Source organism: Artibeus jamaicensis, unplaced genomic scaffold (assembly GCF_021234435.1).
Source record: "Artibeus jamaicensis isolate MK-2021 breed Jamaican fruit bat unplaced genomic scaffold, CSHL_Jam_final scaffold_369, whole genome shotgun sequence".
NCBI classification, from domain to species: domain Eukaryota; kingdom Metazoa; phylum Chordata; class Mammalia; order Chiroptera; family Phyllostomidae; genus Artibeus; species Artibeus jamaicensis.
The window spans coordinates 35,532,327-35,554,360 of NW_026522042.1; the positions used below are offsets into that span (position 1 = coordinate 35,532,327).

Here is a 22,034-nt window from a genome sequence, read left to right on the forward strand (position 1 = left end):
CGCCACAGCCTCAATCCTGGATGGATCTGGTGTTGACAGAATGTGAGCACCTGCCCAGACTGACGGAGGATGTCACCCACCCTCCTGTGTTACTGATCTGTAGCAAACAAGCCGAAACAACCAACAAACCAGCAAGTGATTTTGGTGGAGCCTTAAGATAGCAGAAAGCTTCCACTGGAGACACTGTCATAAAAGCAACTGGACAAACCTCAGAAACCTGTATTTTAAGGTCTGTTACTTATCCTGAGGCCAGACAAAAAATGTACTTGGGAAATACACTTTCAAAAGTAGGCACATTGCAGTACCCCAAACAAACCATGTCAGCAGCCATAAACCATGAACTGTGCCTTTATCATGGATTCACAAAGTTTCTACTGGGGGAGAGTGAGCCCAGTCTCCCCTAACTGAAAAGTCTGATAAAAAAAAAACCAAGCAATTTTTAATAATGAGCTTTGTCCTTATAATACCTTCACCAATTAATTCTTATATGTGTTCAGTCATAAACTCTAATAATAAGAATGGTATATGATGTCACATGTCCAGGGGCCTTAATACATCATATGGAACCTTAATACATGAGCAAAATCAACGCACTATGCAAGTTCTGTGAGAGCCTGCACACTTCATGATGCATGTGTTATCGAGTTCTATTTAATTACTTCTTCCTGGTAGAAATATTTCTTGAACAGTTAAAATATTCCTTAAATGTGAGGCACCAATGCATCTTAGTATTATTTAAAAATTGAGTCAACATTCTAAGTTTTCCCTTAACCTTCTTTCAGAAATTCAGAAAGACCTAAGGCCAGGCAAATTGATGTTAGATATCAGAAATAAATGTGTCCTTCCCCAGGGGATTTCAAATAAAAGAAAGCAAGAGAGCAAAAACAAATCCCAAACCTCCCTTTTTCTTTTATTTATTATTAGTTAAATAGTTGCCATTCACAAAGTTGTTGTGGGATTTTTTTCCTCTATGAAATGTTAGCCATTGCAAATGTACTCATAGTTGACTTTTATTTGGGGATGCTTTTATATTAACAACTAATTTGTTATTGCATAACCATTACTTCTCAGGCAATATTTCATCTTAAGCATGTTTTACTGTTCATCCTCACTTGATACCAATATTCCTGTTCAAGATAAATCTGCCTCTGGCACTTGTCATGGAATTTTATAATTCCGAGTTGTACAAAGTGAAGGGGGTATTGATTACTCACCATATCCAGGAATGCCTTCTAAAGGGGAAGTTATTCACGTGCATCATATTTGCAGGTCTTCTCTCATCAATATTTTCCTTGTCTCTTATGTTACATGTAGTGATTTTCACAGATGAATTCCAACTCTCCTGTTTGAGCAGCTATCATGGGCAATTATTGCAACAAGTATTGAATTCCAAAAAATACCCCCCCAAAGCAAATAGCAACAACAAAAGCCCTTCCAGGATTTGAAGAAAGAAACATCACAGAGCACTGCAGGTAGGAGTCCATCCATTTAGGTTCCCCTAATTAGTCAAAACACTAAAATAACCAGTTCAATTCGTTTATCCTAAATGGTGGCAAATACTGTCCTGGTAAAAATCCAACTGCCTAGAATGTAAATTAATGCATCCTTGCAAGAAGGACTCTGGAATGTGGAAAAAAGGGAGTCAAAAGACAGTTTCTTGTTATCCTTGTTAAAGACGTATGAGAAGGGAAGTGAAAAACTTCAGGTTGCTTTGCCATGCTGTCCTTTAGAAATGAATGTTGCTTTTTCTTCTTTCTTAGGCACATATTCATGTGTGGTCACTTTAACGCAGTGCTGCCTTCTGAGACGTGTCGGACAAAGACCTGGGCAGAGGGGCTAGAAACCATGTATAATCAAAGCCAACTTCTTCCCCAAATCTCAGAATTGCTGGTTTTCAACTGCAAAGGTAGGAAGGCAATGAACAATTTCTGCTTTGCAGGGCAGGAATACCATCAGTTACCATTATGACTTCGGAAGGTGCTGTCATGAAGAAAATTTCATTTCAGCTGCCTAACCCCATAGTAAGGCTGTCTGCTCTCTTTAAGTAAAATGACTAAGCTATTGATCCTTTTGCTGCAGAAACCCCTTTAATTTGTTATCAAGCCCACGTGCGGGCTTTTCATATTTTGCCTTGTTAAGAGAATGAATTTCACAGCTGCGAGTCAGACGTTGTCTAAGAATTTCTTTCCCGCTGTCTTTCTTCTCTCTCTTTACTCTCTCTTTTTTGTCCCCTATTCAATTCCCCAATAGGTGTCATTTACTCTGGTGCTGACATCTTCTGAAAGATTCTCATGCCCAAGCCATACAGACCTTGCATGCTTTTAAAACACAATGGCAACAGGCTCCTGCTGGGGTCCCCCAGCGCCGAATTTCCAGCAGAACCCTTGGAGTCGTCGCAGCCGCCTTGTCTGTCCTGGGCTGTGCCGCTCTGAGCAGCTCAGGACACTTGCAGGCTCCGTGGTACTGTACATTAACTCTGCAGCAGCCCTACCGGCTGCAGACTGCTGCCTGACAGGGGATGTGCTGGCGTCAAGGGGGCCCTCTAGGTGGGTTCCCAGACACTGCAGCACGCCTCGCTAGCCTCCAAGGAGGAGCCAGTCCAAGGGGTTAAAGAAACAGCACGTCCTGAAAGCGCTGATTTCCTCCAGCAAGAAATTAGCAGGCAAGACAAGCAAAGCAAAGAACAAAAAAAGCTGTAAATAAGCTCACGGGGACTCGCCACTTTGAACACACAGATATTATGGAGAGAGTGTTTTAGTTTGCTTTTGTTTTTCCTTTCTTTCCCAATGAAAAGAAAAGGAATAAAAGAAGTCACAGATAATTGGCAGATGACAAGGTTTGGTCACTTTGACTGCTTTTCCTTTTCATTTTTTTTAAAAAACAGATATATTGGGTTGGGGATATCTTACTAACTTGATGATTTGTAACCACTCAGCTACAGATGACCACACGGTAATTTTTGGACAGGAAATCTGCCAGTTGTGCGGAAGTCAGTTACACTTCGGTTGCGATTGCGCATGCTTTAAAGCCGCTTGTTTGATGAGGGGTGTGTGGCTTTGAGGAGTGCTAACGCAATTACTACTGTTGATATTTTGCTGTTCCCCAAGCTTGCTCTTTTGTTGCAAAAATTCTGTTCAACAATCCCCTGAAAGCACCCCATCATTGTTGATGCCATTTTGGAGCAAGAATAAAATAGTAAACTCTTGTAATAGTAGGTTGGCACTTAAATGGTGCTTTTTGGAAATCATTAGGAGAATGGACTTTATACAGTGGCAGTGTACTCAATATTAATGTATCACTTTTAACTTAGGTATTTAAACAGCTTGCCGTGCAATTGCTTAATATTAAATGGAATACTGGCAACATTTAATACACCATGCTGTTATCTTCAGTTAGAATTTCCCCAGTGAGGCCCTGTCATGGAGGAAATATCACTCAGAGGTAGGGCTAAGGTGGGGGTGGATTTCCCATAAATTCAAAACAAGGTATAAATAAATTTAGTCTTGAAAACTGCCATGATTTGGGAAGTTTTCATTTAATTGAATGATGATACGATGCTGATGGAAGTATTTCTGGGAGAAGGAAGAATCAAGTGATTCCTTTAAAAGCAGTTGGAACTTACAGGTTCAGAAAGATGTTCCCACAGCTTAAAAGGAACTTGCAAATATTTGTTGGTATCTCCGGTAGCCCAGGCAGTGTCCTTGCGACCTCCTCTTTCTAAAAGGAATAAATCTCTTCCATAAGGGCATTTGTGATCTGAATCAGAAAATTTCAGTCTGAATTTTGTTTAATAAGCTTTGAGTGCTCTGAATCAAGCAATTGCAGAGTGGTTCAAAATTTGATACTGTATTATATATTTAAATATTACTATTTAAGGGCAAGGAACACTTAACGTATCTCGGGCCCTGTGCTAAGTGCTTTACATTATAATCTTATTTAATCCTCACAACAACACTATGAGGTAAAAATTGCTACTAGGTCTGTTTACCATTGAGGAATTTGAGACATGCAGAGGTAAAGTAGCTTGTCCAAGGTCAACATCTAATAAAAGTCACGATTTGAACAGAGGAAGTCTGTCTCCAGAGTCTGCATGCATTACCACCATATCGTGGCCCCTCCACAGTAATGATGCCACCTTGCACAAGTGTTGTGCTTTCTGAAAAGTCATCTTTACAGGTATTTTATTTTAGCCTTACAGAATCAGGCTGAGGAGAGTGTGACACTGATTGTGACAATCTTGAAAATGAATCTCCAGAAAGATATTATTTGTTCATCATAATGCATCATGTTAGCAGTAGATCTAGAAAGAATTCAGATTATTTCACAGGTTAGTGCTCTTTGATGACGATGGTATGATGATGGACATCAACCTATTTCAAAATCGATAGTTCTTACACTCTATAAAAGAGTAAGGCTCCCAGAAAACTATCATATATACAGATTTTTAAAAAATTATGTAGAAATTTAGTTCCTCTTATAATAGATATGAATTATTTGAAACTTTAAATATTTTTAGTCCATTCTGTTCTTCTCTGTTCACATGCCATGTGGGAGATGGGACACCGAGAGTATCTCTGAAGTTACCTCCAGTGCTACACAGAGTCCCGCACTTGTCTGCCACATCTGTATTGTGGGAAATAATACAAGTGAAGCACTTTACAAATAAAAAATAAACAAATGAATGATTTAGGCATTAGATTAGTAAAGGAGATGTAAAATTAAAATATATTTAAACCAAGAGGAAATTTCAACTGAGTATTTTTTTTTTAAAGATTTTATTTCTTTATCTTTAGAAGGGAAGGGGGGAAGGAGAGAGGGAGAGAAACATCAATGTATGGTTGCCTTTTGTGCGTCCCCTGCTGGGAACTGGCCTGCAGGGAACCGGCCTGCAACCCAGGCATGTGCCCTGACTGGGAATCGAACCCGCAATCCTTTGGTTTGCAAGCCTGCACTCAATCCACTGAGCTACGCCAGCCAGGGCCTCAATTGAGTATTTTTAAAGTGAACATTTCTTGGCTTTTTATTTCTGTTTTTACATATGCAACCATCTAGAGTAAGGTGTAACAAATTAGAATGAAAGGACATGCAACTGAGAAATTATGATAAATAGTAGAAAGGCTAAATGTCTGCCTTTGGGATAACAAAGAAAAACATAATTTATTTCACAGTTCAGGGGACCAAGACTACACATCCATAAACAATCCTAAATTGAGTATTTTGAAAACTCAAGGCAACCTATATAAAAGAATGGACTTGATTAGAGAATGGAAATAGCTTAGTTATGGCATTTTAATTTCATGTATATTAGAAGTAGGGTCTTCAGAGTTTTGGCCACTATGCTACAAACTGATGCTTCACCAGACTTAATATTTTACAAGTGTGTGGTCTTGAAACCACAGCTGGGCAGAATTAATAATTTTGTAACTAAAAAAACAAGTTTTTAAAGATGAAACATGTTGATGGAGTAGGGTAATACAGTTTTTTTTTGGAAAAGGTAATCATCTTCTAAGAAATGTTAGGAACAAGCAGAAAAGATTACTCATAGCTGATCCCAGCCCCATCGCTTCAATCAGTAAAGGAGTGCTAATTACTCGCAAGATACCATATAGACTGTCGCCAACTTGGCGAGGTTGCTATAATCATGGTATAGCTTCAGTTCCAGTAGCATAAAGGGTGGCCTTTGTCTCTTTTTAAAAATTTTAATCCCACCCTGGTTGGTGTGGCTCAGTGGATTGAGTGCTAGATTGTGAACTGAAGGGTCGCCGGTTCGATTCCCAGTCTCCGGCACATGCCTGGGTTGCAAGCCAGCATTCCCTGTTGGGGGCATGCCAGAGGCAACCACACATTGATGTTTCTTTCCCTCTTTCTCCCTCCCTTCACCTCTCTAAAAACAAGCAAATAAAATCTAAAAAAAAAATTTTTAATCCCACAGCAAGCATTAGAGTAATCAGTCTTTTAGGGATGGACTCAAATTAACCATCCTCATATGAGACTGATATAAAAAAAATAAACAGCCCTGGCTGGTGTGTCTTAGTGGGTTGAGCACCCAACTGTGAACCAAAGGGTTGCTGGTTCCATTCCCAGTCAGGTCCCCAGATGGGGGCGCCAGAGAGGCAACTGCACATTGATATTTCTCTCCCTCTCTTTCTCCCTCCTTTCCTCTGTCTCTAAAAATAAATAAAATCTTTAAAAAATAAACAAAATATCACTTCATTGATAATGTAAGAACTACAAACTTGGATCAAACCATAATACCTGAATCAACATTTGAATGAAAGATTATTTATTTTCAGGCAACTCAGAATCAGAGTTGTATTACCGTACTAGTCAGTGTCTACATGCCCTTTTCCAATAATCAAAGTCTTTCTCTACATGGCTAGCAAGTTACGTTTGTACAGGGGATGGTTTTCAAACAAAGTTCCTGGAGCCTTCTGGTTTTGCAAACCTGTCTCAGTACAACTGCAGAGCCAAGGGAGGGCCGGGTACCTTGTGAGGTTTCAGAGCCCCTAGGCTGCTTTTACCTGTTTTATTTCAAGGTTTGGTTTGAAAAAGGCAGTCTGGTTCTTATGAAAATTGCTTACAAAAACATAAGAGCAGGAATAAGAAGTTAACACTTTCTAAGCAAATTCTTATCTTTGTATAGTCAGTTTCAAGACTTTATTCTCTTCAAACCCCTTCAATTTATATGGCTTCCTTTACAATGGGTAAAACACAAATGATTAAGTTATAGCTTTTGCGGATGCAAGCATAATGGCACAATGAAGACACACCCTGGTTTCTGAACTTGGGTGTTTCATAAACTTTTATCACTTACCCGATACAAAGGATTTAATTACTTAATGCATTGAGTCCCAGAGTTTCACTTTCATTAAAAAAAATTTTTTTTAAAGTAGATTTAACTTACTTTTACATATGGAAAAAGAATTCTAGGAAACAGGCTGACAGGGAGTGGAGGGGAGAGGGGAGAGACTTTCAGGGGAAAAGGGGAAGGATTCCCAGGAACAAGTATAAAGGACACATGGACAAAAACTAAGGCTGGGGGCGGGAATGGGAGGGAGGTGGGGAGCATTGGAGGGGTGGGCTGGGATGGGAGTAAAATACAGAAAACTGTACTTGAACAATAATTAAATTTTAAAAAAGGAAAAAAAAAAGAAAACAGGATGCATTTCCAGAGTCAACTTTCAATTTAACTTGTGTTGAAATGAGCTCCTAGTCCTGGGGTTATAAATACCACAGAATGTGTATGAATAAAGCAGTTTTGCAAAATTAAAAAATAAATAAATAAAAAAGAATTCTAGGAAACTAATAAGCAAAAGATAGATGGAGTAGTTATATTCATTTCAGACAAAAGACATTCTCTGACCACAGCATTATTAAGGACATATCACAATATCAAGATTAAAAGGTTCAGTACAGAAATAAATTACTACATTTCAAAACTTATATGCCTCAAAATAATAATAATAATAATAATAATAATAATAATAATAGCAAATATTGCCAGAACTGCAAGAAGAAGATCTCAAATGACAATCATAAGATGTGGAAGGGGAAGAGCTCGCCATGACTTTCTCAAACAAGAAATATGACAAGTAAACAACAACAACAAAACTGCAAAACAACCTTAGCTAAATAAGGATTAGAACAACACAACAAACAAGCCTAACTTACTGGACATACCTAAAATTGATCCAGTGACTAGAAAATTTACATTCTTTTCAAGGTCAAGAGGAGTTCTTATAAAAAAGTAACATAAAGCAAGTCTTTACATTTTATAAAAATATTATACAAAACACACTCATTAAAAAAAGACGATGAAATAACAAAAAGATAAAAGTCTCTATATTAAGAAATTAAAGAAAAACTTCTGAAAATAGGTCAAAGAAGATAGAGTAGAAATTAAAAACATTTATAAATGAGTAACACAAACACCATATTTGGAAACCCGTAGGAATACAGCAAAATCAGTAATTCACATATTGCCTTTTTTGAATTTGAATAAATTCTAAAAGAAAATTTAAAGACCTAGATCCTTATTTTAGAAATAAAGACTTAAATTTAAGTGTACACCTAAGAAAGATACACAGAAGTAGAAGAAACTAAAAAGAAAAAAAGATAAACAGAAAGTAGAAAGAAGGAAAAAATAATGAGAGCCAAAACTAACTCAATATAAGAACAAAGAGGGTAACAAAGAAATGTTACCCCCAAAAGTATCTGATTCTCTAAATCAGCGCCTCTCAAACTTCACCATGCAACCAAATCATGTGGAGGGCTTGTGAGAACATGGGTCATTCAGAGTCATTCCTAAAGTTTCTTATTCAGCAGGTCCTGGAAGACACCCAAGGTTTTGCATTTGTCACAAGTCCCCACTTGGTGCCGATGCTGCAGGTCCCGGCCCAAACATTAGAACCACTGGGCTAAGTTAAGGTAGGTCTTCCTGTCACCTACCACATTTCGCTATAACCAATAGGTAATATTGACGATTGCCTCTCGAATAACTCACACAAAATAAAATTAAAACTCGTCTAGATTTATATATGAAAAAGACATAAGCGGTAATTTAAAAATAATTTTTTAAAAATTTATCTTTAGAGGGGAAGGGAAGGAGAGAGGGAGAGAAATATCAATGTATGGTTGCCTCTCATGCGCCCCCTGCTGGGAACTGGCCTGCAACCCAGGCATGTGCCCTGACAGGGAATTGAACCGCGATTGTTTGGTTCACAGGCCCGTGCTCAATCCACTGAGCTACACCAACCAGGGCTTAAAATAATTTTTAAGTAATTGTCAGTTTCGGTATTTTAGTAAAGTGGCCCATTCTTTCAAGAGGCTGGATAACATTCGTCTCTTCCTTTTCAAATGAAAACATTTGGTCCCTGTGTGCTACATGTTGGTTTTGTATAAATATGCTTACATTTACAAATAACTCTATATATTTTTAAGACATATTTTCTCTATTAGTTGTATAAATTTGTTCCATCTTGGGAAATAGTAGCTATAGGCACTTGGATATCTTGGGGCATATGACTTTTTTACCTAAAGCCAACAAAGCAATATTTAAAATATGTGTACTTTTTGCATATGTATGTGCATTATGGGTAAATACATGCCTTTTTGCTTTGTTGTATTACATATATCATCAATTAATAAACAGGTGAGAGCGGCACTCCAATATGTAGAATAAGACTTGAGATAACTGCATATTCCCCACTCCTACCTCCCAGCAGGAAAAGAACATTCAAGTTCAAGTTTTCTTTCCCACCCTTACAGAAAACCCATCCCTATGGAAGGAACAGTGCCTCCTTCTGTGTGTTTATAACACCAAAAACAACGTTGGCACTCAGTAAATGTTAACTAATGACCATGCTGATAGTGATGACTTTCCACTTCTGGCAAGTTCTAGCAAAATCTGAAGGCATGCTGTTCAGCACATTTCTAACTGAAATGAGAGGCACTCTCCAGGAAGCCATGGTTGCAGTCGCTAAGAGTCAGGAAGCTGTGTCATGGTTTAGCAGGTTGCTAGCACGTTCAGTTTCTACATATCCTTATAACCAAGGACACAACCACAACTGAAAAGTAAAAAAGATATTTACTAAACACTTGTTTTGATCCCCTAAAACCAACAGATGCTTTGTTGGAAATTTTCTTGGTTTATCTAATATAACATGCCATTTTGGTTTCTGTGGCCTCAACTTAAGTCATATTTTAAATAATAAATAAGTGAATTTACAAGAACAAATTGCATATCATGAAACACAATACATCCCATAATTGGTATTATTTAGAATGGTTCCTAATTTCCACTTTTAATATTTATGGAGGTAGAAATGCGAGAATACCTAATGCTAGAATACAAAGAAAGCACTTCATATTTATTCAAAAATCAAATGTGGAAAAAAATCCACAGCAAGTTTGAAGAAGCAAAGTTGAATTTGCATTTTGTCTTGGAGTCTCAAAAGGTGAGCCATTAATTTCAGGTTCTGCCTCTTACTTTTTGTATAATTTTCATACAACTCAGTGAACCTCTATGAGACCCAATTTCTTTATCTGTAACATAGAAATAATAGCAAATTCATAGGTTATTATAATTTTTAACTTGGTGGGGTAAATTATTAAAAAAATACCTTGTAGTGTGAAGAGAGTTCTTTAAATGTTCACATATACTTTAAATCCACTTATTAGAAAATGGAATAAAATACAGATTTTCACTCAGTAAGCAATTTCATTAAATTAAAATGGAAAAATAAAAGAAGAAAACTAATGAGATAATGTTGAAAGTCCCTTCTGAAGTGAAATTATATATCATTTTTACCTTAAACTTTTCTAAAGGTTTTATATCATATTTATCTCAGTAGCACATGGAAACTCCCAGACTTATAAGAGTCCAAATATTTCTTATGTAGTAAAATAAGGCCCAGCTTCAAAATATACCCATATTTATGGAATATTATAGATTCCTAAGAATAACTTGAATAATATCTGAAATGTTGGTAGGTGAAAAAAACCCCTTAGGTTTGCAGAATAATATCTCTAATATGAATTAATCAATTTAAATATTTATGTGTATATAAATCTACATTTATAACAATGTAGAGGAAAGAACAAGAAGGATATATACCAACTATTGACAAATTAGTGACCTCTGATATAAGAAAGTAAAAGTGAGCCTCATTGAAAAAGGACTTTTATCTTTTACCTTACATATTTCTAAACTGATTAATTTTCTCAATGCCAATGTACAAAATTAACATACCAGTGAAGAAAAATATATTTACTATTTATTAAGAAAGAATAGTCATTCATAGTTAATATCTATATTTAGAACATAAAAATCCGTGTTTCTAGTATGTATCAGATAGAACCTTGGATAGATTTTGAAAAATGTGATCTCAAACCTCTAAGCTGAGCAGTCAGATTCAAGCTATATACTCAATAGTTCAAACATTCCACTATTATTATTAGATGAATCAATACTGAGTCTTAAAAACTGAAATGAATAACTGATTTATTCTTTTTCCATGTCCACGCAAACTATGGCTGGGGCTAGAGACCGTACTCATTTGGAGTTGAAACTATGTGACATTAAAGTTATCTCTACCTGTAAAATAAATCATCTTACCACATATTTTGATAATATTGTGTATTTATTTTACTCCAATTCAAATATGTATTTGCAAACATGTAGATTTTATATCTCCTAACTTTGATCCATCTTTGTGTTTGCTGGTGTGTGTGTGTATGTGTATTTGCTGGTATATATATTTAAACTTATATATATAACTCATATATGTTTTATGGAAATATATGTATTTCTTATATAACTTATATATATTTAATATATATATATTTAAACTTAAGGTTGTCGCACATATACAATAATAGTAGCGTATATATTTTCTGGTCCAGGTAAGTCTAAGAAATTACGTTTACCTACTTTCAGAATTGGATAGGATAGATGACTTACCATTTGTGATTTTAATCTAATTATTGGCTCTTTATGTTTTATGGTAATGAATCACTCTAACACCTGGGTTTTAGTGGCTCTTAAATTGTAATTGGTGGGATGGGTGTATTTTCAAAGTCATTTTAATAGGAAGTTAGAAGCTGCATCAAGGTCTACAAATCAGATGCCATGTGAAACCCAAAGACCCAACCTACTGCATCCAGTACACACCTATGCACACTCACACACGACTGACGGTTACAGAATGAAGTGAAAGCTAATATGACTATGATGTTTGCAAATTAAACATATATAATATAAGCATTACATACACATGTACTTTGACATTTTGTGTTTACTTTATGGAGACATTGCTAGTCCTTTTTTATCCCAGTTACCTTTGATGGTTAAAGACTATTAGAATGTGGACTCTATAGGGACACTGGGACTTTTCAGTCTGCTTGTCCCTGCTGCATCTCTGGGACCTAGAATAGTTTCTGGTGCATAGTACGTATTCACTGCAATGATTATCATATATAAAAAATTACTGAACCAAACATAGTTATTTACATCTGCTTACAGTTCCTTCTAAAGTGCTTGCCTTCTCGACACTCTAACTCTGTAAAACCTGATTGCAATAGGTATAAAAACTTGACCCACTACCACCTGATTCATTCACTGCGTAGCAAAATTAATTTTCTACAGTTGGAATGTGGATGGCCACAAGAAAAACAGAGACTCTAACCAATTCCAGGTGGGCTTAAACTAAAAAGTCATATAGATTTGGGGACTGAAGTTGCCATTTGGGGTCAAGTGCAAACTGATATCTAAGTAAAATATAGCAATTACAGAGAGACAAAGGGTACAGAGACAAATGGAAATGGATGATTAGATGGCCACGAAAGCAGTAGTTGCCTCAGTTCTCAACTTTTACAAAACTGACAAGGCCCAGTTATACCGTTTCTGTGAATTTCGTATTCTTATAATCACTATAGTCCCCTTTTTTTACAGAAGCTTGTCTGAGTTAATTTCTTTCCCTTGTAATCAAAATCTTTTTTTTCTTTTTTAAAAATATATTTTATTGATTATGCCATTACAGTTGTTCTATTTCCCCCCTTCATTCCCCTCCACCCTGCACACCCCCTCCCCCATTATTCCCCCCTTTTAGTGTATGACCACGTGTCTCAAGTTCTTTAGATTTTATACTTCCCATACTATTCTTGCCCTCCCCGCTATTTTCCACCTACCGTCTATGCTACTTATTCTCTATACCTTCTCTTCCCTTCTCTTTCTCCCACTCCCCTGTTGCTAACCCTCCATGTGACCTTCATTTCTATGGTTCTGCTCCTGATCTAGCTGTCCTCTTAGTTTGCTTTTGTTTTAGGTGTGGTTGTTAATAACCATGAGTTTGCTGTCCTTTCACTGTTCATCTTTTTAATCTTCTTTTTCTTAGATAAGTCTCTTGTAATCAAAATCTTGACTAGACAAGTCACCACGTAAGAATTTTTTCTATTGATAAGTCAGTCTTTTCCTTCCCTTTAAAAATAAAGCAATTTAGGACTTCCGCCAAGATGGAGGCATAGGTGGAGACACCTTGCTTTTTCACACAACCAAGTTTAGAGTCAACTAAATATTAGCAACAGAAAACACAGCCAGAACACAGAAGATTGATCTTTTCGGAAGTCTGATAACAACAAATTCTTCAGCCTGACCAGTCAGAGGGGCAAAACCAGCAGCTGGTGGAGCGGGGTTGCACAGGAAAACTTGGACTCAGGCGCGCGGAATCCAGGCCTGCAGAACCCAGGCGCAGGATTGCAACAGGTGGACCTAGTGAGCGACCCAGTGAACGACTGTGGGGAACCAGTGAAGGAGCAGGGCTGAGATTTGACTGTGGTCTCACATTCGTGTGCAGGTAGACCAGGAGGGAGTGGGTGGTTAGACGGGACCCAGCGGGACCCAGCAGGCCTCAGCTGCGAAGGGCAGCAGAGGGTGCTGCCATTTCCCCCCTCTGACCCTGCCTCCACATACAGCCTCATAACCCAGCGACCTGAGTGGCCCTGCCCTGGTGAACTACCTAAGGTTCTTCTCCTCACCCAGCTGGGCTAAACAGCAGAGGGTGCTGCCATTTCCATGCTCTGACTCTGCCCCCACATACAGCACCACAACCCAGCAACCAGAGAGTCCAAGGCTCCGCTCCTCATACTTAACGGACGCAAACAGGCCAAAAATGGCTCAAGAAGATCTCAAAGCCTCAGAGCCTATAAATCTAAGCTATGAAGAAATAGCAAAACTCTCAGACGCGCAGTTTAAAACACTGGTCATCAGGATCCTCACAGAGCTGGTTGATTATAGCCACAAATTAGAGAAACATATGAAGGCAAAACTAGTTGAAATGAATGGAATTGCACAGGAAACCAATAGTGATGAAAAGGAAACTGACACTCAGATCGATAGAGTGGACCAGCAAAAAGCAAATAATGGCCAAACAGAAAAGAGTCAAGAAGCAAGAATTCAAAAAAAATGAGAGTCTTAGGAACCTCCAGAACATCTTTAAACGCTCCAACATCCGAATTATAGGGGTACCAGCAGGGGGAAAGGCACAGCCACCAGTGGAAAACTTATTTGAACAAATAATAAAGGAGAATTTCCCCAATCTGGCAAAGGAAATAGACTTCCAGGAAATCCAGGAAGCTCAGAGAGTCCCAAAGAAGTTGGACCCAAGAAGAAACACACCAAGGCACATCATAATTACATTAGCCAAGACTAAAATGAAGGAGAGAATCCTAGAAGCAGCAAGAGATAAGGGGACAGTCACCTACAAAAGAGTTCCCATCAGACTGTCAGCGGATTTCTCAAAAGAAACCTTACAGGCAAGAAGGGGCTGCAAAGAGGTATTCCAAGTCATGAAATCCAAAGACCTACAACCAAGATTGCTCTATCCAGCAAAACTTTCATTTAGAATGGAAGGACAGATAAAGTGCTTCTCAGATAAGATCAAATTCAAGGAGTTCGTCATCACCAAGCCCTTATTATATGAAATGTTAAAGGAACTTACCTAAGAAAAAGAAGTTAAAAAAACATGAACAGTGAAAGGACAGCAAACTCACAGTTATTAATAACCACACCTAAAACAAAAGTAAACTAAAAGGACAGCTAGATCAGGAGTGGAAAAATAGAAATGAAGATCTCAAGGAGGGTTAGCAACAGGAGAGTGGGAGGAGGAGAAAGGGGGAGAAGGTACAGAAAATAAGTAGCATAGACAGTAGATAGAAAATAGATGGGGGGGCAAGAATAGTATGGGAAATATAGAATCTAAAGAACTTGAGACACATGGTCATAAACTAAAGTGGGGGTAATGGTGGGGATGGGGGGGTAGGGTAGAGGGGAATGAAGGGGGGAATAGAACAACTGTAATGGCATAATCAATAAAAAAAAGTTAAATAATAAAAAAAAGCAATTTAAAATTAATGCTACATTGTAATATTGAATAGCCATGGTCAATTAGCATGAATTGAGTTAATGCTTACTCAGTCAAGAGGCCTAAATTAAACACACACACACAGGAACTAACAATTAATGGAGCTACACCTCCCTACACATCCAGAGGTTCTGGAGACAGCTCTCTCTCTCTCTCTGACTGATGTCTGTTACACTTAATAGTCAAATGTGAGCTTATTATTTTTCTCAAACTGTTTTCATCACTTTCTTCACTGAATGTTAACTTTTTAGATAAGGAGGCAAAAAAAAACCCAGAAAAAAAGAAAGAGATTGATAAAAGGTGAGGGGAATACTATGATTTTTATGAGCTTCATGGAGTAAGAGGATTTAGTCCTTGAATGTCATGATTCTTCTAGAAAGAAAAAAGGGCAAGCTTGTGATGTTTTAAAATGATCATTTAAACTTTTAAAAGTTTTATAATGCATTAAATCCAGAACTCAATATTTTAGAATAATGGTTTTATGTCGATTGTGACATAATTAAGTAGGACATTCCTTGCATGTAAGGGCAAAGTGAACTCGAGGCTGGTTATTAAATCCTAGTGACCGTTGTAGACAGATAACCTGTCCTAGGTTTTCACACCCTCTGCTCTGCTGTTTTTAATGTTCTGAGGTGGGAGTGAATCCATAATGCTGAGCCCTCGAAACTATCAACTAGCCCGCCTCTCTATAATTGGCATATTCCATCCCTGAAAACATCACTATACACCATACAGATCACTTAATAGATACAAATGGGCAAAATATAAACAACACAAGTCCCCAACTGAGTGAGACAGAAAAATGTTCATAGGAAATTCAATTGCCTAGCTATTTATCCTATACTTTTCTCTACAGAAATCACATAATAAGTGGGAAAGACTTCAATGTGGAATATAACATGATCCATTTCCTTTGCTGTTCTTAGTCTCAAGGTTTGTAAAATGGATGAAGATATCAAAGAACTTCAGTTTTTCCCACAAAATAAAGTAACTTCTCACCTTTCTCCCTCTCTCCCTCTCATTTTTCACTGATGAGAGGCACAGGCCATTGGAGATGGGGTTGCTGCTGTGCGTTCTGCTGGGGGTTCAGTATTTTTGCTCTGAAGGAGGAGGGTCAAGCAGCCGCTGCAGCCCCGAGTCCCCGGTGGCCTCTGCTCATGCAATGGATGGTGGTTATAATGAGCAGGAGGCAGTCCTGACTCTTAGTTCAAAGGTGTCTGAAGGGAGGAAGGGGTGAAGGAAGACAAGGGAAAGTGAAAAACAGGGAAGTGGGACAGAAAGGCACTGCTGTTAATACTCACTTTCCCAATTCCCTTGGTTTTTATGACTTACTGTAGATCATCTTTGAGAGGCTTCTAGTGGAGTGCAGGTGTTTTAAATGTCAGAGAATTTGTTGGAAGGTGGACGTAATTTCTCAAATTTTAGTGAAAGCAGAAACCTGCTGGGGGGAGGGGACATGAAGGTGATGTGGTGCTGTCCAGATAGTTGAAACAATTGTGAAAAGCTGTTAATATCATAACAAAGCCATTGAAAATAAGGACATGTGGTATGTATTTAAAACACATTATATTTTGTTTTCTCACTGCCCTGCTAAGTTTTATTTGTGGAGAAAGTTTTTGTGACTTTTCTGGGCACTTTTAAGCAATAGAGAGCTTTATGTTCACTTTAAACCATCACCTCAAATTCTATCAGAAATTAGAATGTCCAACCCAAACTCTAATCCAAAATTCCAGACTTGATTTAACTCACATCTCCTCCCTGCTCTCACCTGGGCCCACAATAGGTGAGCAGTTGGGGCAGGGAGTAAGGTTTGTGTTCCCCCTTCTTTGCTACCCTGACTTGCCACCTATTGGTACTGACTGCTCTGGAGTGGAGAGCACAGAGAAAGACTGAAAAACACAGGGATATTTTCCCCTTGAATTGGCATTGTCATAAGATGGCATCTTGCATTCCTGGCAGATGTTGAAAGCTTCCTCTTTGTCTCTTGGGCACTTTTGTGGGTTCATCAGCTGCATCCCTGCTGGGATCCCTGGCTGCAAATCCTGTGACTCAGAGTTTTGTTTTCAAAGTGCTGCTGGTTAATCAGTCCCCAGCAAGCCCCTGGTTTCCTAGTGGCCAACTCCCAGCAAATTCTTGCTGTTGGAGTCCAAGTGCCTTTTCCAAATGGTCCTCTTGGGAAGGACACAAAATGGTTCAAGGCCAGCTCTCTCTCTAGTGTGATGTACATCTGGTTCACAGGGGAAACATCCCACCATTGAAGCCTCTTTCTCCTGGCTTAATGTCAATGAGATTAGCGCAGCCCCCTCTGTGGGAAAGTAAGGCAGGGCTCACAGCACGACCCACTTCTCTTTCTTAAAAACAAAAAGAAAAACAAAACACCTTTTTGTAAATTACTCTTCCTTTTTCCTCTGAACTCTTTCAGAGTCTCCATCTGAGTGAAAGGTACCTGTGTGAATGGCTGAAAAGTTATGAAACTGATTCTTGGCCACCTGTTCTGAAAACTGGAATTAGTATTCACGCCTCACTTTTGGGTGCAGCTTCTGTTGTATCTTATCGCCTTTGCTGAACCCTCAGTTTTAACAGTGGTATGATTTGATTAACATCACGGCTCCTTTACCATTGTTGGTAATCTACTCAATATCCATCCACCCTCCCTTCTTTCTAACTGGCAGATTCCCAATTATTTTTGCAGAAATCCATATTTGGAAGCAGCTAAGTACTCAAGAGAAGGTGACCCCATACTCAGCCCAGGGGTAAATCCTGAACAGTCTAATCTCATTTGCTGGCCAGTAATTTGTTTATGTCTTAAAACCAAACCTAACCAAAGATGTAAAAGCAAGTCAGCTGAGATGATTTCTGAAGGTTTTCATAAAAAAAGAAACACAAGGTGCTTCGTTTTCTGCCTTTGGACTTGGTGCCTGGCTAGGGCCATCCTGTCGTGCCCGCGAGAGGAGTCAGTCTGCGCAAAAGGACAACAGAACAAAGCCTGGATGTTGTGTCCGAACCTCTTAACAACCATCCCTGGAGCAGCCTACTTTGAAACTTCATTTCGTAAGACCATGCATCTTCCTTACTGGTTCATATTAAGCCATTGAGTTGAGGGCTCCAAACATGCCCAGAATGCACTGAGACCACTCACCATGTAGTGTTTACCGGGATTATAATCCAAACACCTCCCAATAGGTAATTCAATTAGAAGAGAAAAAGCTTATGTTTTCTCACTTTTTTCTTTTTTGAATAACTGGCGGGTGAGTTCATCTGCAACAAAACCACGTTAAAATGAGGTGTTTAAATTAATTCTCAAAGTTGTAATCACCAATATTGAACTGCATCAACAGTTGTGATGACACCTGTGATGACAAACGTAAATAAAACCAAACAAAAAGCATCTGTGCAGTTTGCAAATCCATCACTCATCACTAGCCTTGGATTCCCCCTGGAGTTCCTGGGGAAACCCAAGAGGTTTCCGATATTCTACGGCACTGCTAGCATCCAGGGCAGGGACCGCATTCTAGTCGCAGAAAACAGGAGATGGAGTGTATGCCAAAAACCCCTGGGCAAGTAAATCATTTTATGCTGAATTCCATTTAAAGCATCAAGCAAGGACCTATTTTGCTATCTCATATTATAATGCTCATGTGCTCTCATTAAATCACTTTCAGAGAAACACTAGGTGACTAATTTGTAACAATGATATGTCTGCAGACTAACACATTCATAAGAACAGCAGAATAAATAGCTAATTTGTAAAGTACCAGCTGGAATTACTAAAAGCTAGTGACCTAAGCTATCATAATTGTCTCTTATACTCCAAGAAGATACTTCTAGTAATCTTACTACTCATATCTTGGCTTTTGGATGAATAGGCCAAGGTATAATCAATTCTCTTCCCACAAAGGCAGGTCTCTGATACTTGAATACCTTGCTCCGGGGAGAGCATGCTGCCAGGTGAGGCTCTGCTTTTTAAAATCCCATTGTCTGAATGGCATCCGACAGTGAGGGACCATTCACCTTAACTCTTCTCCCTGTTGTTGCTGCTGCTCTTTCGATGTTCTTTATTTGACAGCCCACAAGCACGGGGGGCAGACGTATGCAGTCCTTGGACTGCCCCTTGTTCCTCCCCTCACGCGCTCCTGCTCACTGATGCAGGCACAGAGTCTTCAGTACTTTTGACGTCATCTTTCCCACTTATTTTCTTCTTTTTCCCAACTCAATCCAGGAACAACTTTATCCCTCTTATCATTTGACTCATCCTCCCTACTTTGGTCCCCACCCAAAGCTTGAGATTGATAAATGTAGGCCCCAACTTTGGTATTTCTGCATTACATCTCTACAGAGCCCCACATGAAAACTAGCGAGTGTGTACAGCTACGTTAATACAATTTTTCCTGAAGAAAGCATGGTTTGGTGGGAGAGTACAGGTTTTCAGTATCATCAGTCAGACCTGAGATCTCTTACCACTTCATTTACCTTGGACTCATTTCCCACTGTCACTGAATCTGAAGTTTTTCATTGGAAAATAACATGGATACATATTTTTAGATTTATTTGGGATTGCATTAGAAGGTATAGGTTAACCATATGGCATGTTTCCCATGGCCTCCTCAAATGCTTGTCCTCTCACCTGCTGACCCCAGTGGTGGAAATGTCACATTGGAGAAGAAGGGAAATGGTATTGAACTGTGAAGGGGCCGAACTACGCAGGCTTCTCCAGCAATGACTGATGCGAAGCTGACAGAGTGGACTATAAACATAGCCATGGTGTGGTTTTTGTGACATTTACCTTCTGGAGAGTCTATAAATTCACCAGAATAAGATCAATAACCCAAAAGAAAAACAAGAAGTGAATGCAAATAAGTGTCAGAGAAGGACAACTACAAAGAGCCAATAGCCATTTGAAAAGATGTTCAGTCTGGTAACCAAAGACATAAATTTAAACCACAATGAGCTATTTCGCCTATCACATTGGTAAAAAATAAGGACTCAGAATGTCCAGAGATGGGAGGGGCGGGAACAGGGACACCTTCACACAGTTAGTGGAACCATGGACTGGGACAGACTTTCTTGGAGCACCGTGTAGCAGACCTCTTAAAGTGTGAAGCACACACACCATCTGGTTTGCAGGCGTCTATCCTATGAAAGTGATTGCTCATGTGTAAATACACACACACACACACACACACACACACACACACACACGCTAAGATATTCATTTTGGCATTAAAAAACTCTCTGGCCAGATGCTGTGTTCTTGGAGAAACCATACCTTTCTTCTTCCTCCCTAGTGACTAATGAGCCCCCAAATGTGTACTAGGTACGAGGATGCTTAAAAATGCACATTGACTAACAAGTGACCAAAGTATTTCATGTATTAAGATAATGTATCTTAAATAGATGTGTAACATTTATAGGTCAATTGCTGTCCTCAGAAGTAAAAATAAGTGTTTAATGATTGGTAATCCAAAGTTTATTCTTTTTTACTCTTCATTTAAAATGATTGGAATACTTTATATACAGTTGGCTATTACTCAACTTTCCAACCCTATGCAAATCTTATTTTATATTTTGACTTATACTTTTTATATTTTGATCATTTGTTTCTAAAGGCTTAACATAACACTGTCAGTATAAACCAAAATGAATTTCATTTACCCTAGGAGTACAAGACTTCTCAAACAAAGGTTTAAATGCCTGTTACTACAACTCCTGAGCTATGCTCTTTCAACTAGAACTTGATTTTCTTGGCAGTATGGGTGGAGGGCAGGGAAGATGGTGTCTGTCCAATATAAAGACCACATTCCTGATATCATCAGCAGAATGTTTCTCTGGGTCTCTTGACCAGGGGTGGGATTGAGTCTCCTCAGTCATACCATCTAACTAGAGTGTCATGCATTAATTAGTGAGCTGTCTGACTTTGGCCATGAAACAGACTAAATGAAACTAGCCCTGTGGAAATTCATTAGACTGGTGGTCAGCTCAACTTGACTACTTTATAACGAAGATCCAACATTTTAAAATGAAATAGTACCTTCTTTTTCAAAGAGAACTATCCAGATAAAGCAGCAAATATATATAAAACTCCTCTTTGATTAGTGCGAGCCCCAGATCAGCCTGGTGTAAACAGGGTACCTATATATCTCTAGCTATGTAAATTGAGCTGAGCTTCTCCAAAAGAGTGTTACAGTAATTGAATCATTAGCATAAGAAACTAATTAGTTTCCTTCCACATGACACCGAGAAGCATGCGATAACACATGTAAAATGTGGGGAGTGCAGAGGCCGGGTGTAAAGAAGGGGGGAGGAGGTAGGGGGCATAGGGGAGATAAATGGTAGTGGAAAAAATACAATAAAATGAACTTGAAAAATAAACCAAACATTACTTTCAGTCTTCTGAGGAAGGTTTTGTGCATTAGGTTTTAATAAGTTTTTTTTAATACATGCAATAACCCGTAAAGTGAGTATTAATATCTTCCACTTTATAGATGGAAATGTGAAAAATCTAGAGGAAATAGCTATTGCCCAGGGACCTGGATAATAAGTGGCTGAGCTGTGACTGGACTCGGAATCCCTCTTTGCTGACTGCACCGTGAGCGCAGCTTTGTCTTGTGGGTTTAGAGACCTGACCAGAACTGACTGGTTGGAGTTTAATTTCAGAGACAGTACCTAGGGTAATAATGATCATAAGATGTGTAACTAGCAAGTTCCAGACCTTACACTAAATCCGTGGCTTGCCTCTCCCCATTTAAACTTCCAGAGAAATACTACTAGTTTGTTTTCCAGTGTGAAAACCAACACACAAAATAGTTCAGCAAATTACCTAAAGTCACACAGCTAGTTAAAAAGTCTCATGGTGAGCTTCATTGTTTCTTTTCCCCATAATTCTCTTTTTTCCTGCTTCATTCTTACAGAGAAAAAAAACCCAAATGATTTGTTTATTGTTTATTGATTTCATATACCTTTGGGCATTGTACTACTGCCTTTCAGATAAATAATAACCACCATTTTCCCCCGTTCAGGGATGGATGCCAGGATGCTTTCTGGGGAGCCTGGGAGGCCCTTTACTGACGTCCTGCTTATGTCAACAGACATGCACAGAATTCGGCTGCAGTCTCACTG

The 22,034-nt window shown here is 38.6% G+C and overlaps 1 protein-coding gene across 3 annotated transcripts in view; it reads right to left on the minus strand.

Annotated features, from left to right (window-relative positions):
* The window catches only part of PDE4D (phosphodiesterase 4D), a 658,809-nt gene that overhangs the window by 503,314 nt on the left and 133,461 nt on the right, over positions 1-22,034 (minus strand). The window contains exon 1 of one of the 3 annotated variants that reach the window (XM_053657206.1): positions 1,215-2,514. The exons of 1 other annotated variant lie outside the window; for it this stretch is intronic. In XM_053657206.1, coding sequence (XP_053513181.1) covers positions 1,215-1,261 — 47 coding nt within the window. In that variant the 5' untranslated portion in view covers positions 1,262-2,514. Of the gene's footprint in view, positions 1-1,214; positions 2,515-22,034 lie in introns of those variants that run through there. One more of the 3 variants, XM_053657209.1, reaches the window with a different exon arrangement.